Below are 18,695 nucleotides of genomic sequence, written 5' to 3'. Positions count from 1 at the left end.
TCTCTTTCAAACAGTTGCTTTAATTTTATTTGTAAAAAACATGTGTTCTAATGAAAAGTAGTTAAGGTTTAAACCGGGACTATTGTGTAGCAAAACAAGTACTTGTCAGTATTGCAAGCATATTAACAAGTTCAAACAATATTTTCGGTGAAAAAATATTTATTATTGAATAAAAAATCTAAATTTTATTTAAATTTGAAAACTTTAATTTAAAAGTTACTGAAGCTTTTTTAGCCATATTTTAAAAGCAAATTTGTTTTATTTAATTTAATTGCTACAATATAAAATTTAATATTTTTTTAAGCCCATTAAGAAGCAGTTTGAGATGTGTGTAACTCACTTTGCTACTATAGAACTCGATTTGTAGGTCCTATAGTATAGATATACTTTCTTCTTATGTAAGATTTCAATTACTTTTGCCATCTCCTCTTTCGAGACTTGGTATGTTCTGCTTGTAGCAGTGACAAGATGTAATTTGCACAGAACAAAATTTTTAGGAATGGTCAAAATGTCTGCTTTTCTTGGATAAATGAATGATGATGATGGTTCGCTAGGATAAAGGAAAGAAACCTAGATTTCTTCTTCTACCTGATCTTTTGAAATTACATATCCTATCCACCATTTGCTGTCATAGGCACAAGCAATATAGCCCACAATTTCTTCAAACTGTACATCCCCATTATGAGGGCTCATGAACTCGGGATCCTCTGTACTAGAGCCTGGTTTTGGATCTTTGCTGAACTCATTCATAATATCATCAGTTTCGGGAACTAAAGAATGTTTTTGCTTACTTATTTGTATGCAACAAGCAGTAGAAATTTTCATTCCTTCTTCAATGCCATATGTTAGTGTTGTCATCCACAAGCTAGCAGTTCTTAGATCTTTTTTCACCCAATATCCTTTCTTTTTAAATGGATTGCAGCAAAATATGCTCCATTGTTTATCCATTTTCAACTGAAAGTTGGCTCTTAACAAAAATATGCATAAATTTAACATTAAAATAAGAATAAAACTTGGAAAAAAATTTCTCAAAGAAAGCAAGCAGTAAAATTTAGAATGTGCACTGTCGAAGAACATACAAAGTTCTGAAGATTTCAATGCCTCTGTAGTGGGAGAAAGCAGACATATTACACCAGGAGAAAGCCTAAGGGTTCGTTACAGCAGGCAGCTGATGAGTGGAAGTGGCTACTTAGGGGATGGGTAGCAGGGATGTAGGTGCTGAAGCATGACTCATGATGGTTAAGCCCTTCTACTCTATCAACCCATGATTGAAAAAATGTTGATTGGAGACCTTTGCTTTACTGAATTATTTCAACACTTTCGATTACGGACCATTTGCCATCGATAAGTAGACTAATATATTTTCAGTTAATAAATTTCAATTCTTGGCTATTTAAAAAAACCTGCACATATATATACATACATATATATTTCTGTATAAATAAACATCTATATATATATATATATATATATATATATATATATATATATATATAAAGGAATCACACCTCCTCAAATACTGTACAGCCCCCCCCCCCCAGGGATGAAACCTCTTTACAGAGAAAAATGCCCCTTAAACACCCCCTTAAAAATCTTAATGGCACAGTCTTTGCCATCCCTCCACCCTCCACCCCCTTTGGATGATCCAGCTGATCAAGCAGTATGAATTGTTACATGAATAAAGATGTTGAAAGAGGATTTTTTTTTCTTATGATATCACAATAATGCCATCATGAAATTTTGCATAAATGTTGCTAAAGTAAGACTTAATAACATAATTTTTTTTCAAAAAAATTAAAAATTTCGATTTTGAGTTTTTTTAAATTAATTTTTTTTTTCAAAAAAATGTTAAAAAAAGAAAAAGGTAGAACTAGGTCATGTCATATATTTTATAAAACCTTATTAAATACAGAACAAAACACTACCAGTTTTAACTCTTTGAGTCAAATAGTTTTTTAATTACGGCTGTTTAAAGAAAACGTGTCAGGAAAATTTTTCAACTTCGTCAAAACTTTAAAATATTATAATTCGAAAACAAATGAGTGAAAAAATCCAAAACTTTGTATATTTTCTCTGTTGTGGTAACACTCCATTGGAACAAAAAATGAGCAAAATCCAAAGACATGACGTTTTGACCATTGGTTGATTTGATATGGAATTACCCATAGTATAACGGCAAAAATAGTTTTTTTTTTATATTGAAAGTTTAATTTTAGCAATTAAATTAAAAACACGAAGAAGTAATAACTTTTAAGCTTTTATAGTATTAATTCAAAAACCAAAGATTTCTTCTTGAAATTGTGATTTCAGTACGCTAATTACTTCAAGAGAATGGAATAAAGGCAAAGGAGCTCAGGCATTAATGAAGGCTTCCTCTTTGCCTGTATGGTTGTTTATTTTACGTAGCATTGAAAGCATAAAAGGAAATTTCAAGCTAGGTAAAATAAACAACCTAACAGACACAGAAGCAATCTTAGGAAGTTCATCCTGTGGATAATAAGTAAGATTCAATACTTTGACGTTGAGGAAAAAAGATGCACAAATATGCGGTAGTGTATAATCGCTCCTCATTAATTTTATTCATTTATTTATTTATTTTTTTGAACAGATAATTGGCGGAAAATGCGCAGGGAATTAGAGTACTTACTTTTGTAAAGCAAAAAAAAATTTTTTTTTCTTCAAAAAATTAATTTTCCCTGATTTTTTGTAATTTTTTCAAAATTCCCTGATTTTCCCCTGATCTCCCTGATCTGTCGCCACCCTGTCTATTTAAAGGTATATTTTATATATTTTTAAATACACAATACAGTTGCTTCACTAGTTCTTAAGTTAGGTGGAAGCGTTCTAGTTATAACACTTCCATCTATGGCAACACCCCCCTTCCTGGTCTCTTTGATTCTCAACACAAAAGCAGCTTCCATTTTCATAATTTTTGCATTTTGCTTAACTTAATAAACTTTTACAAATTTCCTTTTTTTTGACTTTTAATTGTACATATGGAAGATTCGCTCATACTTAATGTCATGCTACCTTCCACGCACTTTATAGCTGTTTAAGCACATAATCTTTAGCTTTTCTTTAATTGTCAGAAACTTTCTCTCTCTCTTTTTTTTTATCTTCACAAGATGAAACAGCGCTCTTAGGCGTCATTATATTTCAACAACTTTCACATTTAGCATGAAAAAAAAAAGGAAAATGAGCAGTCATTTGTATAAGCGATGTATCAAACTAGTACCGTGCGGGAACTTTCGCTCTGAGTAATGCTAAAGGAATAAAGGTCTATTCACGAAAAAAAATTAGTAGCCAATAACAAAGCCGATACTTACACATCGCGATTCCCTTCCGAAAATTTTCGTGTTGCAGGCGAGGAATTCGCGTTATGTCTAAAATTCATTACTGGTGGAAAAAATCGCGTTATAGCGGGAGTCAACTGTATAAAAAATAATTTATCCCTCCTCCCAAATTCCGAACTATTTGCAAGAAAGATTCTATGTTTATCTTTTAACATTTTCTAAGTAGAAATTTAAGGAAATTCCAGATGATTAACAAAAGTTAACATTTTAAAATACCTTTTGAAAATGAAAGACAATAATGACACTCGACAGGGCTTAATTTTTAACAAAATGAGTATGGGACCCTATAATCTTCCGAACCTATTTTAGAGTGTATATAGCAAGAGTTCCGCCTATTATGAGGAAATTCACATGAAACTGAAAAGTAGTTAGGAAGCTGAGCTCCTATGCAAATTAAACCTTACATTTAATATAGATTGAAAGAAAAGAAATGTAACTAGTTTAAACCTGGTTTTCAAAGTGACTGAATAAAAATGATACACCACCTACTAATTTTTCTACTTTTTTCAGTTTCAAACATTATAAAAAGTATCTCCTACCTCTCATAAAAAATATAATAATTACCTTCATGAAAAATTGAAAAATGTTTCTGCATACACCATAAACCATATAAGCATCCAAGTTTGTGCAACACACTTGACAATTGTTGATCAGAATTTTCTTCAAAAATGAAATTATAGAACTTCTGGAGAACAGCATGCTAAAAAATCATTAAACAATTATTTATTCGGTTGACAAGAAATTCAACTTAAGTCATTAAAAAAAATTTTGAAAACTTTACTTCGTTCAAATTTATTGTTTTTGGAAACAAACTACCGGAAACCTGATACTTTGATAAAATGAGAAAAATAAGGGAAAAAGCCGTATATTTTTATTAGTTTTATTAATTTTTTATCATTGATTGTACAGTTCAGAATAAAATTCTGGTTATGCTACTGGAGGAAAGGTGTTTATATCAGAGTTCTTCTGTTATACAGGATGACAAGAAATAACTTGGACACACATGATATATTATAACTTCAATCCTAATGGAAATATTGCAACCAAACTTCAAAATAAATATAAATACATTGTTTGTTTAATATCTTTAACAAGTATTCAAAGTGGCTACCTTTACTCTTAATACAGAGATTTAAATGTGTGTAAAATAGGAATTTCTCAATAAATGATCAAAAACCCATTGTTTCTTTGCCATATTTCACAATTTTGTGCAAAAAGTGCATTATTTGGATAAATTACATTTTGTGTGTGTGTTTCTTATTTATTGTGTGGAGGATTTTTTTTTAATATAACCAGTTGTAATTTTTCTTTTCGAGACAATTCCTTTCCTATATTAACATCATCTTCAGTAATTTTCTCTTGATCAGGATAGGCTTGTGTTTGTGTTTCATTAACTCTTTGGTTGGAAATTTATTATGAGCTTAACTTGATCTTTTTTATTGGTTTCTCCTCAAAATTTCTTACAATTGTGTACATATCTAAAAATATATGCCAGTTGGTTTTGCCTTTCCTCTATGTAAATTTTCATGATTACTATATAGTTGCTAAGTGTTATCCCACCAAGTAGACAGCTCAATACCGAGAGAGAATAGCACCCCAATACTGGTGAAAGCAATTCAGCATTTGTGATACTTAAAAGGAAAGGTTTTTCTCAAAATTTATACAGTTGAGTCAAATATTAAAAAATATATGTCATAAAATATTGTTGCAATTGATGGTTGGAATAAATTATTCATAGCACAAACGCAGTCGTAGTTACACTTGAAATTCACTTTTCACAAAAGAGCAAGTCAGCTTTCAAGGACATTTTTAAAAAAAAGTGATGTACACAAACAAAAGAAAAACTTTTATCCATTGATATTCTATTAATTTGTGCTTCTGAAGCCAAATTTTTACATCAATAGTTTGATTTTATTACTGTCTCATTGAAAAACGTAACCTTTGAAATATAATAGATATATAGTAAGTTAAATTGAAAACTTTTTAATTGAAACATATTTTTTTCAGCTAATACCGAAAATACCGGTATTTTACCCCAGCAAATACTGGTATTCCGAAATTCCAAAATAGCTTGAAATACCGGTATTTGGTATACCGTTATTCCAATCACTATTTGCAATGTACAGCAACATAATGTACAACTACTTTGGTACAAACTTCGACTGAAAGTTAAGTTTAATTAACATATTTATTGTATAATGAATAAAACTTTTCTGAAACTAAGCAAATAAATTAAAAGATCTTGCAACTGTTTCAAATATTATTAAGTGATTGAAAGCTCAGCAGAAAACAACTTTAAGAAAAATTCTGAAATCAGGAAATACAAAGTGGAAAAAATATATAAATTATACACTTAACCCTGTTAATTTTTAGAAAAAACATCTTTTAGTAAAACTCAGAACACATTTAGAAGATTGTTTTAATAACTAATAAGCAGATATTTTTGCATGTACAAAAACTACACCCTGTCCCAAAAATATAGACACAAGCATAAAATACAAATGCGGGGATATATATCACATATGTGTACAATGATAACCAGTACGTGAAAGAAAAGTTTGGGTAATTTATTTTAAAAACATCATCTGTTGAACTTATTAAGAAAACTAGAAAATAGAGTGTCCCATAATTCCAGATACTTTTTAATTAATGAATTATATTTAAGGTTGAGAAACACAGTTAAAAAAAGCAAATATGAAATTGTGTTTCCATTACTTCTAGTTACTTCAGACACATGGTTTTCCAATGTAAGTACTAAGTTATTCCTGTGTTGAAAAATATTGACTTCAAGTTTCATATAATTTTAATGCTCAATGTTGCCACACATTTTACATTGCATTTAAGTTTAGACTAACCAATGGCCATTCCATGACATTGATATTATTCATGTTGAACTACAGATCTGTTGAGTTGGATGCATCAGTAGGTGCTTTGTCATGCTGAAATAGTATTTCAGAAAGACAAAGCACTTACTCACATGCCTAACACAATAAATATGTAGTATCAATGTCATGGATTGACTACCACTTAGTCCAGACAAAATTCCAATGGAAAATGTGTGCGAACGCCTGGCAAGAAATTTATTATGGAAATGGAAGCCAATACTTTTCAACCAAGGACTTTAAAGGAGCGATAGACCTGGCATGGAATCATTATGAACTCCTCCCATAAGTGATACAAAACTTGATACTTTCAATGGAAAATCATGTGATGAATGTGATTTAGGGTTATTAACATTTGTAACTGTGTTTCTCAATCATTTATAAATTAAATGCTCATACCAGAGGGCAAGGGAGGCAACCGCCCCCTCACTTCCAAAAGTAAAAAATCCTTGCCCCCCCCCCCCTATTGGCAATTTATTGCTTTTTTTGGCATTTTTTAAAGTTTATCTGAAAACGAAAAAACTGGCAGTGTATATTATCTTAAAATAAATTTTTTGATAAATTTGCAAAAAAAAAAAAAAAAACTGACTTTACTGACAAATTCTGTAAATACTGACTAATACTGACCAGTTTTATGCCCTGATTGCATAAGGATTTCTTTAGGGATGCCAAAGTTTTATGAGGTTTAGCCCACACCCTTGTCTCCAAGATAGACCAAGCAGAATAATCCATTGGGTTCAATTCTGAGGATACGGTGGCCATTTTTGAGCTCCAATGATGTCCGTAAAATGTGTCTTGCTCCAGTTTTGAGTGCCTTTAGCTATGTGTGCAGGTGCGGAATCCTGTTGGAAGGTCCATCTTTTGTTTCCAAAGAACTTATGCGACCAAGGTATGACAGCATCTTGCAAAATGAGTTTGCAATATGTTTCTTGATTAATTTTTATCTCTTGATCAACAATAACAAGTGGTGCTTTCCCACAAGCAGATGTCTCCCTTCCCCCAAATCACTTATGCAGGGAATGGGACAAAATATCAGTAAGCGAGTTGTGGCCTACAGCTGAAAATTTTGTGACAGGTTTAAAGCTCTGTATTAAGGCTAAAGGTAGTCACTTTGAAAATTTGTAAATATATTAGATGAAATAATGTCACATTCATTAAGTTTGGTCATAATATTTTCATTAAAGTTATAATGTATCACGTGTGCCAAATTATTTCATGTCACCCTGTAATATCAGACTTGAGAGTGGGATGTATCAAAATGCCTGAAAATATGCGTAAATGTACAAATTATTATAAATAAAAACAGTAAACTCACGATTATTCATCGATACCAGATAAAATACATCTGAGAGGAGTAATTTAGATTTAATTTAGCAACATTTAGTGAAATTTTTAGTCTATTTATGAAATTTGAATCTTAGATGAAATATACAACTAATGCAAAGCGCTTCTCTCAAAGCACATTTCCCGCAAACTGCCTTCTTGCATTCTGGACATGTGTTCCATGTAGGATTTCCATTGCAGGACATTTTAACCCAACATTTGACTCTTGTTTCTAAACTGTTGTATTTTCTATTATTATATTTCTCGAATCAGTTTTTTTGAATCGGTAGTTTCTGGAAGTTTTGATTCTCTGTATAGAGCGCAAAGCTCTTCACATAGCTGCCAAATAAAATTTCTACAACTGAGTTTCTTTTTTCCAGTCACCTCTTTATAAAGAATACAAGCATTTATCGCAGATGTATCCAGAACATTATAAAACACGTGCATAGGCCAACGACGAGTTCTAGATTTTGTACTATAAAGACGTATTATTTGGTTTATGACATCTACACCGTACTTTGTTTCATTGTAATACGTAACAGTTTCTGGCTTCCTTTTCTCAGTGTCATCAATACTTACTGTGCTATGAAGAGAGTTCAGTATGAATACATATTTATCTTTTTTCCCTTGGTATGCAGTTAACGTTATATCCTTATCTATTTTGAACAACATTGTGGAATGAAGGTTTTGCTTCCCTAATTTTGCTATTAGTGGCACCTCTCTATGGTCTCTTCTAAGTGTTCCAACCAGACTTGTTGAATGAGACTTAAATTTTTCTCCTAATTTTAGGCTTGTAAGATAATTGTTGGTCATAGGCGGATTTAGGGCTGAGTTCCTGGGGGGGGGGGGGGGCAGGATTTTTTTTTTTTGAGCAATATTAGTTGTAATCAAGGCTGGTTTAATTTGCGTGACCCTAAGCTTTTTCAGGTTTTGGGTCTCTTTTGTAGCCCGCACAACTTTTACCTACCAACAACCTACCCAATTTTTAGGGGCCCGGTGGGTTTCTCCCCAGGAGGAATTTTCGTAAAATAGGTATAAAATTCTGCATTTTGAAGCCTTGTAAGGGGTAATTAGAACTACCAAAATCTCAGAAAAAATAGCAAAATACTGTTTTGTGAATTACGATAATAAACAGCAAAAATTGTCTTCGTGTTGAAAAATCAGTGACAGCAGTCCTCTGAGAGAAAAAGCGAGGGAGTTGCCCATTTGGAAAATTCATAATTTATACACTTGATAAGAAATAAAATTGAAGCACCCTTTGCTTAGGAATTTCAAAGACTCATCTAATCCGTTTCAAGGACTCGAGAACAATTAAAATTATTTAAGGCACTTCATTTGCATTTTCCAATCTGTGAAATTTTGTACTAGATTGTACAGTTTTACAGTCTTGTTCAAACTTTGTAAGAAACAACTTCTTTAAGTTTTAAAGGCAAAAAAAATTATAGATTTCTCATTGTAACTTTTTTTTTCAATAACAAGCAGTGCAGAAAACGAAAAGGAATAGAGGTAGTGTTTTTTTTCCGGGCAGAAGAGATTAACAATATGCAGTAGAAGTAAGATAGAAGCAAGCAATACAAAAGAATTTTCAAAATACTGCACTGCATTTGGGATTAAATAAACAGCAAGATAGGAAACATGAGAGTCATAAACACTTATCTCCAGTAATATTACACAAATGCGAGAACCAGGATTTTTACATTTTTGATGCAGAATGAGGCAAGGAACTAAATTTAACATATTTCGGCATTTATCCCTCTACCCCCTTCCATTTGTTAATAAATGCTTAAATTTATGGTTTATATCCAAATTTTTCCAAATTTTTAAAGATTTTCAAGCACTTTAAAATGAAATTTATTTTTTCAAGTTCTTTTCTTTTTTTTTTTGTTGAGGAACAAATCAAGAAATTTTTGGGAGTTAGGGGCCTTTAACAAAGCTGGTGCCCTAAGCTATAATTTGTTTAGTTTATAAGTAAATCCGTTTTCTTTTAAATCTTTGTTTCAGTTTCTAATTTGTTGAAATAATCATTGATTATTTTAAGTATTGCAGCTGAATGCATAGCTCGTTCAGTGAATATTTCCATTTATATACTTGCCCTAATAGCTTTCAGTTCAAAGAAGTCGTTTTCAACACATTTCTGCATCCCCGTTACTAATTGTAATACAATGTACGGTGTGCCCCCCCCTCCCCCCCAGAAAAGGACAGTCGCTATTCTCTTCATTTTCTCTTCTGAACTATTCAAAAAAGAAAAAAAATTGGTTTTTTTCTTTTAAGGTTTTGGAAGGTGTTTGTTACTATAAATAAAGTTCTCCCAGACTGGGGGGACACTGACCCCCCTCACCCCCCCCATAAATCCGCCCATGTTGTTGGTTGTTATATTTCTACCTTTCCCCAAGTATGGTTTAGACAACTTTAAAACAACATGCACATGAACAGCTTGGTGTTTTGGTCACTCACTATCTGCTCCAGTAAAAGGAAATCTATTTAGAACATATTTGGAAATGCAAACAAGCCAAATTTTATTCCAAATTTATCCGGCTTATTCGGAATACATTGGGTAAAAGGACATCTAGCTTTAGATGGTCGAAGTTGCTCATCTACAGTGAGGTTCACTCCTGGTTTGTAGCATGATGACTGTTTTCAATTAAAGGATACTATAAATCGGAAGCCAGAGCAAATTTATCAGATTTTAAACGCTCTCAGTTTTGTGATCAAAGCGAAGGAAACGTATGATTTCCTTGAAACAATCTCTAGTCATAGTCTGAAAAATAGAAGGGACTCCAGGTGCTGGACCATAATGTACTCAAAGGAGAGTTTTTTGCTCCGTACACTCCTCGTGTGTACATAATTGAAAAACAGCTTCGAGTTCATTGACAGAAACAGTCTAAGTATTTTGCTGAGATGCCGGCGAGCTTCTTCTTCAGTACATTCTTTTATGTGTTGAATCATTTCTCTTAGCATATCATGTAGACCAGGGTTCGTACGCTCCTTCAAAACTCCTTCAATACTACTTCATTTAGGTAATTTTCTTAAAGGGCCCTTCAAACTCCTTCATTTTGGTTTTAACTCCTTCAAAACTCCTTCTTTTTAACCTCCGACACACAATGGAAGGGGGTTATAAGTTTGACGTGTCTGTGTGGTCTGCCTGTGGCACTCTAGCGCCTAAAAGGATGAACCGATTTTGAAAAAAAAAAGTTCGAAAGGAGAGTTGATCGAGAGTGTTCTTAGCTAGGTTGCATCTTTAGATGACATAAACTAACAAAGATATTAATTAAAAACCTCTAAAAGGTTTTTCACGATTTTTGCCTTGAAAACATAGTTAAAATTTTTTAAATTTAATACCAAAATAAAGATAATTTTTTCGTATGTCTGATAGAATGTGTTTGGAAGTTCCATGTTTCATAGAATTTGAATTATAACATGTTTTTAAAGCAGATTTCCATAAAGGCTAAGCCTTTATTCACGCTATTGATAACGAATTCATTGTTGGCCGACAAGGAAATTAAAAGCAATGATTTAAACTTTTTATCTGTTGCCAGTTTCTATTTAATAGCAAATAAAATACTTGTCATTGATTTTTAATAATATAAGGCTTTTAAAAGGAGTTTTAATTTTTCCTCTTGATTCTACAATTGCAACTCATTTGAGGGGGAGGGGTTAAAATTTTTAATTTTACCGTTGCTTGTTTAGAGTTCAAGACTACATAATCTTCCTCTATGACAGTAACTTAAAATACTTCAATTGGGAACTAACTTCGTCACAAGGGCAATTTTAATGTAGTAATTTCGTGCATTTTTTTTTTTTCATAAAGATGTGATTTACGAATTGATCATAGTTAAGTCATAAAAATTGACGGTGAAACTTTTATTAGAAGACTGAAATATTTCGTAAGTGAAGTAAACCAGGCTTAAATGGTGCTTGGCTATTTTTTCAAGTTTTATGATTATTGTTTTTCCCTCCACCCAACTCTCAGCAGCAAAAGTCAGGTTGTCTAATCAATATTTAAATATTTAAAACTACATAAGTAGATGTACTGTATTAAGTGATTGTGTTAAAAAAACAATTGTTTAGCAAATCGCAGTTATGATATTGTAAAAGGGTCATCCACAAGTGATGCCATGCCTTGAGGAGGAGACGGGCTCATGAAAGTGTGACAAGGGGAAAGGAGAGGGTGGCAAAAAATGACATCACATAGTTATTGTAACAATATGTTTAGAAAAAATTTGACATGCGACAAGAGGAGGAGTTACGCGAATTGTGACACTTTGCAATAAAAGGGGAAGGGGATCAAATATGTTGAAAAAAGTGTGGCATTTAATGACAGCCCATTGAGTACTTCTTCAAAACCTCATTTTACTCCTTCAAAACTCCTCCAAGACTCCTTCAATTTATTTAATGTAATTGAGCACGAACCCTGGTAGACCTCTTGCTTCTTTTACTACATTTTGGGCTGCACTTTGATTTATTATACCAGAAGGTGGAATTACTTTCCATACAGTTAATTCCATTACAGTAATCCGCAGAAATATCTTCCATTCCAATTGAAGGTAAAATTTTATGAGCAAGACTTTTTTGGCGACGTTTTGGACTAATACCGCTACAAATACCCCTGGTACGCCCACGTCCAGGATTTTGCAAAGAATTTGCTGACTCGGCTGCATTTTGGGCTGCACTTCGAAGTACCTGAAGGACTATACCAATTAGATTCCAAAAATTCATTATCAGAAGTTTCAATGCATTTATTATACTGTAAACTACTTTCAGAATCACTCGATTCAATATCAGAATTTTTGCTGCCAGTCCTTTGCCTCCTTCTAAATCACTCTTTTCACTATCGCAGAAATCAAGCTCATCTAAGTGCTGCAATTCTCTCAAAATTTCCTTCTGTATCAGTCCACGTGCACGACACATTTTCTCTAATAGCTAAATAAAAACAGAACGAAAGCTAGTATACCATGAGGTTAATCTCTACAAGTCAAAATGTAAAATTTATTCCTCTATAGAAGAGCAACCGTGATTGTTAGTCGTCCAGTTGCCACCAGTGGGGGGTGGGGGGGGAGAATTCTAACCATCTCTAAATAAAGGAAGGTCAAGGTCAAACTAAAGTAAATGACACTTTTCATACGTGTAGCAAGTAAGTAGAAACAGGAATTTCTCCGTTTTGTTCTAAAATACGTTAGGGGCCACTCTGGCCCCTCTTGTCATGCTAGGCATACGGTTCAATATTTACTCTCCTATGAGGCTGATGCTTAAATGCTTAAATATACCCAAAAAAAGGCTCAAATTATGAAAAATCAGAAAGAGACAGTATGTTAAGTTAATTATTATTCGAGTTACTGAGAAACAAAAAGCAAGCGGTGCCACACAGGCCTCTCCATTGTTCTAGCGTTAATCTGTTTGCACTATTTTCTCGCCTATGTGTGTAATCCATTTGCAATAATGACGGATCCTTTTTTAGCTTTTATATACAATTTTTATACACTGTTACCATTTTAACTATGGTTTAAATTTATGCAAGTATTATTGATCTTTCTACAGCTATTGCATGCACTAGTATCATTTTTTTACTTTGCATATCATCTGCAAATTTGCTGATCTGCAGTTACTGTACCACCCAATTTCGCAGATAATCTGGAGTTTACGGTACATATATTTAACTATATTGTGTTAATACAGCAAGATCCACAAATATCAAGTTTTGAAAACATGAAATAAGAAGAGAAAATTAAAAATAATTTTAAAAAGTAAAAATCACCGAGCATACAAAATTGTTTTTTGAAATGTCTACTACCGAACTTGTTCATTGTTAGTAACAACCATATGCAAATAAAAAAAATCTTACTTCAAAGTATGCAATGGACAAATCTCTGCAGAAAAATACTTGGCTGTTGCTTCTAGCAACAAAAGTATCATTGTACTCTCTCATTAATCCATCAAATTTGTCAGAGCTTTGCTTCATAAGGTAACAGACTAACCAACGATATGCAGCTAATATAACTACAAATACAAAAAATAAAATAATTACCTTTATTATAACATATTCAGGTTTGAACTGTAAATGTTACATTTCAAAATAATTCAAAAGAAATAATAATTGCTTTATTAATGAAGTTCTTAAATTAAAAAATGATACACAAGAGAAAAGGTAGTGAAAAATTCAAGTTTCTCTATTTGGAAGAAGAGATACTGTTTATACTGAAAATATTACCCAATGCATAACATTAATTGCAAGATAACAGAGGAGTTTATATTTTAAATACAATGACACAACGTGTATAAAGTACAAATAAAAGCATTTAAAAGCGAGTTAAAAAATCAGCAAATAGCTGTTTCAAGGCTATAAAGTACAAATAAAAGCATTTAAAAGTGAGTTAAAAACTTAGCAAACAGCTGTTTCAGGGCTATCATCAAATGAAAGCCCCTTCATCAGTTCATAAAAAGAAGAATGAATGGTTCACCAATGCAAACCAAAAAAAAAAAAAAAAATGAACAAAAAATGGAAGGAAGCAAAGGAAATAGACAAGGAACCGGAAACTATTACGTCACAGGAACAGCAAGGACACCTATACAGAGGGCTATGTCACGGACGAAAATGTTTTTAAAGATAAGATTTCCAAATACCAGGGAAGGGAGGCGTACTCGACAAATCATTAACTACTGAAGCAGAACTTTTCCAGATGTTATAAGATTCCCAAAAATCTAATTCTAAATTGAAGAACACCCATGAATAATTTTGGCTGGAGAAAAACCGAAAATATGATTGTACGACCAACAATGTTGTGCAATAGACAAGCGTTTTAAATCCTGTTTCTTGACATAATTTTCATGTTCTTAAATACGGAATTTAAGAGAACATCGAGTCTGTCCTATGTATGTCATTTGACACTAACAAGAAATGCTATAAATTTTATAAATTAGCATTTCCTTTCATTTCTTTCTTTGACTTTCTTTTCCTTTCATTTTTCGTTTGGTTTGCATTGCTGAACCATTCATTCTTCTTTTTATGCATTGATGAAGGAGCTTGTATTTGATAGCCCCGAAACAACTGTTTGCTGAGTTTTTAATTCGCTTTTAAATCCTTTTATTTGTACCTTATGCACGTTGTGTCATTTTACTTACTCTACAGTACAAAGTTTTCGACTGCTTTTTTTACAAGTTTATATTTTGTCCCATGGAAATAAAACACTAAAAAAAGTGATGCTTCTGTAAAAACATGATTAGAAGTAGGTACATTTACTTACTGTTAAATATTTAAAATATAAATCTGAAAGTGAATTACCCTCTGCATACGGCTCTGGCTCTTTGAGCGGGAAATCAGTTTCATCCCAGACTACAAATGACGTGAAAATCGTGGGCGAAGAATTTTTTCCCCCTTTTCCAATACTGATCCCGCTATTTACCTGTGTAAGTTAAAAAAACATCATTTGATGCTTGTTTTTGTAGCTTTGCTTTATGCTGGTCCTTCATGGGATAAGCGGCCATTTATTAATTATGTAAGGTCCCGAGGGGGAGGTGGAAAAATCTCTACATACCCTTACTTTGGGGGGGGGGGCAAACCCATCCTTAAGTAAAAATTTTCAAGTCAATATTTTACATTAGAAATTGTGCGGTTTGGCAGGGATCCTATTTCATTTGCGTCTGGAAGGTATTAGGATGAGCTGTTTTTCATTTGTTTTACAAACAATGAATAGAGTAAAATATAATGAAAGAATGCATGTCGCGATATGTATGACATGTTTTATTTTTTAATAAGTATCGCATCATATGCAAAAAAAATGTCGAAAAAACATTCAGTCTGAATTCCAACTTTTTAGTAAATATTTCTTCACAAAAAAGTTTAATTTTATAATAGTGAATTTAATAACAATTCCAGGGATGAAAGATTTGTTATTTTATTATTTTGGAAAATGAAATAGAATCTTACAAAAGAATAAAGGGGAGGGTTACAAAAATCTTATGTACCCTTACATGGGGGAAAAAAGTCAAAAAGTGCCAAAATCATCGTTACATAATTAATGAATGGCCCCTAAGCATTTCTGAACACTATGCGGGAATAAGAAATGATGGATGGATTTTTTTTTTTTTTCACATTTATGTGTGTGTGTTCTAAGAAAGTAAACTCATATTTTTCTCTCAATTTTTCTGTTTTATTGCAAAATTTCTGTATTATTTTTTGAGATAAACGGTTAAAAATTACATTTATCTGAAAATAAAAAAAATCGAATGATTTTTTTTAAACTTATAAAACTTGCTTGCTGAAATAGCAGGTGCCGTATTATAATTTTTTGTAAACGTAAAACATAAAATTCTTGTATTATTTTAATAGAACTGATAAAGATGTAAATTGTAATATATGTATATTAAGAGAGAAAACATTAAAAAATCGACCCGTAGTTCAGAACTGGAAAGCATAAAAACTGAGCCGTACACAGAGGTTTAAAAACTTGGAGAAAATAGGGTAACATCTATAACTTCATGTTGGTACTCAACAAAACATAAAGAAACCACAAAAACTGCTTGAAATGCTTGACTTCAATTAAGAAAAACATAAGATTTAATTTAAGGAATTCAGTTATTTTCCTTTTTTGATAATAGAATAGGAGTAGAGACTCTTTCACACTCAAACTTTCCTTGGCTATGCCATTGATTATACATGTATAATGTATATATCAGTGTGAAAGATTGAAACTGAAGAATATAAAAATTCACCCAAAATATTCAGCCTTTTGCTAATGTTTTTGCTAGTGAACCTTGACATTTATCAGGCTTTGGTTTGTCACAGTAACACATGCATATAGTTTCTCTAAATCTGTAACACCCTAAGAATTGATGCCGGATTTTCGGAAGGGTTTAATAAATATACAGTATGATTAGTTTTTTAAAAAAACTAGTGGAAGATTTTGAGTAATTGTGCTGTGGTTATGTACATCTTGTTTGTTAGAATTTACTTCAAATACAAATGAATTTCATCTGTAAGTGATTAGTACTTAAACAAGACAATGATACAATGTAAACATTATATTTGTGAGTGTTTGAAGTTTTTCTTTTTATGGCCATTGCATCATATTTGCTAAATAATGTGATGACTCATGACTGTCAAGAAGTTGAAATAAAATGAAGCATCGTGTAATATCTGAGAGGTTTACCTTTCATGTCCAAACAATCTTCTAGTACAGATGCTCGAAAATTTTCTTTCAGTATGCTGTCCATGTGATCAAGAAAAGTTACACTTTCTAAGTGAATGAATTCAGATCCTTCTGCATAGACAAAAAAAAGAGTGTTTCAGAATACAAACTTTTCTTTATTAATTTGATATAAATAATACAGCTGAATTTTGCTGACATAATGACAATATAAATACACTTTTTTGGTGCAAAAAAATAAGACTCTAAAACTATACAGCTCTAAGTAATAAAAACTATACCCCCCCCCCCCCCAGTGGCATAGCTAGGGAGGGGCAGAAGGGGTAGTCCGCCCTGGGCGGCACTGTTTAGGGGGTAGCAAATCGATGCTTTTCATGAGAAAAATAATTCAGCGTATTTTCCCAAAATGATTTTAAGGGCATAGACAAACTGGAGCCAAAAAAAATAGTCTTGTACACTATGATCATAAAATTACTCTAGCGCTTGCGTGCTTGGCCAAACAAACATTTTTTGGAAATTTGGAATTTCATGTTTATAAAACGTTGCCCCTAAAGACCCACATGTACCATAAAAACATTTAACAACCTATCAGCACCACTGCTGGTTCTTCTTTCCCTTTGTCTGAAGCGACAAACTGAGTGAGATGGCAAAGGGAAATCATGGAGCCAAGGGTTTTTCCACCTTTTTTTTCCTCTGTACTACAGTGGAGGAAACAATGAAATGTCGTAAGTTTGCGGAAGGAGCTAAAATATTTTTCGCTCCGCAATTTTTCGGAAGGCTAGAAAAGGATTTAAGAAAGTGTTTCTTGGAAACTTTCTATTAAAATGAAAAAATGTGTGTTGTAAAGACACACGATGGAAGTGAAACTTTTATTTCAACTTTTTTTTTTCGTTTTATTCTGTACTATCACTTTACCCGCACGTTTTCTCTTACACGACGCTGTTGTTCTCCAAAAGTAGATAAAAAGTGCGTTTTTTCAAACTGCAACTTCAGAGAAATTCTGAGGTAGGGGGTCCCAAACCTATGAGCAGTCTCCAAATGTCGCCACAGACAGCTTTGAATTTCTTTTCCGAAATTTCCAAGGGAAGCCCGCAAAACCTTTTTTTCTCTTCTGAAAGATAGACAGCCCAAAATAGCTTATAGCTGAGAGAAAGACTTCGGGAGGGAAGCTTCCCTCTGCCCTCTCTTTCAAAGTTATCAAACAAAATTTTAAGTCGTTTTTAAGCTATCCTTTTCAAAGTTTCCAGGAGAGAGCCGTTTGACTTCTCAACATTTTTGGTGACAGTCACCAAAGATAGCCAACAATTGGGTTTTTGGAACTTCGCTATCAAATAATTTCTAAAGAAAAACGTAGAATCTTCCCCATTTTCTTATCATCACCAAATATAGCTAAAAAGTAATTTCAATTTAGAAAATATTTTGGGAGGAAACCCCAGTCTTTGTTGGCATTAAGAGCAGCTCTAACAATGCCAACAAACACATCCTACAATTGCATTTTTCAGTTAAGTAAAAAAAAATTTCTGATCACACAAAGGAACCTTAATGTTTCGAAAGATAGCAATAAAATTGCAGTTTTAACACTTCAGTTTCGGGAAAAAAATTTTCACAAGCCTCCGACTTCTTAACTTTACCAAAGAACTTGTGAAACTGACTTCTGTTTTGAAAAAAATTTTGGAGAGAACCCCAATCCTCTTTTCTATTAGCGCCATAAAAACAGGATTTTGGACTTAAATTTTGAAGTTTTGGGTGGAGCCCAATCTCTCACTCTTCTTCTGTAAGAGAAATATGGAAATAAATTAGTGATTTAATAATGTTATTTGCATTGAAACTGGGGAATTAAAAATTGTCTGCATAAGAGGGGTGTCCGCCTTTGAGGGGTGTCCGTCAGGAGGGGTTTTACTGTATTGCAACTTATAAAGTTAAAGCAACAATTAGCAATCTACGCAACCATGTTTTCTCTTGACTTTTGGAAATCCTGTTCTTCTTTGAAATGTGTG

General features: G+C 32.6%; 1 protein-coding gene across 1 annotated transcript in view; it reads right to left on the bottom strand.

Annotated features, from left to right (window-relative positions):
- The window catches only part of LOC129223280 (peroxisomal acyl-coenzyme A oxidase 3-like), a 62,426-nt gene that overhangs the window by 11,809 nt on the left and 31,922 nt on the right, over positions 1-18,695 (bottom strand). The window contains exons 12-14 of the mRNA XM_054857849.1: positions 16,702-16,812; positions 13,398-13,552; positions 3,918-4,053 (exon numbers count right to left, since the gene is read on the bottom strand). Coding sequence (XP_054713824.1) covers positions 3,918-4,053; positions 13,398-13,552; positions 16,702-16,812 — 402 coding nt within the window. The remainder of the gene's footprint in view (positions 1-3,917; positions 4,054-13,397; positions 13,553-16,701; positions 16,813-18,695) is intronic.

The sequence above is a fragment of the Uloborus diversus genome, chromosome 1 (genome assembly GCF_026930045.1).
Source record: "Uloborus diversus isolate 005 chromosome 1, Udiv.v.3.1, whole genome shotgun sequence".
NCBI classification, from domain to species: Eukaryota; Metazoa; Arthropoda; class Arachnida; order Araneae; family Uloboridae; genus Uloborus; species Uloborus diversus.
The sequence above is the reverse complement of the archived record's forward strand: the minus strand, read 5'-3'. Positions and strand labels throughout refer to the sequence as shown.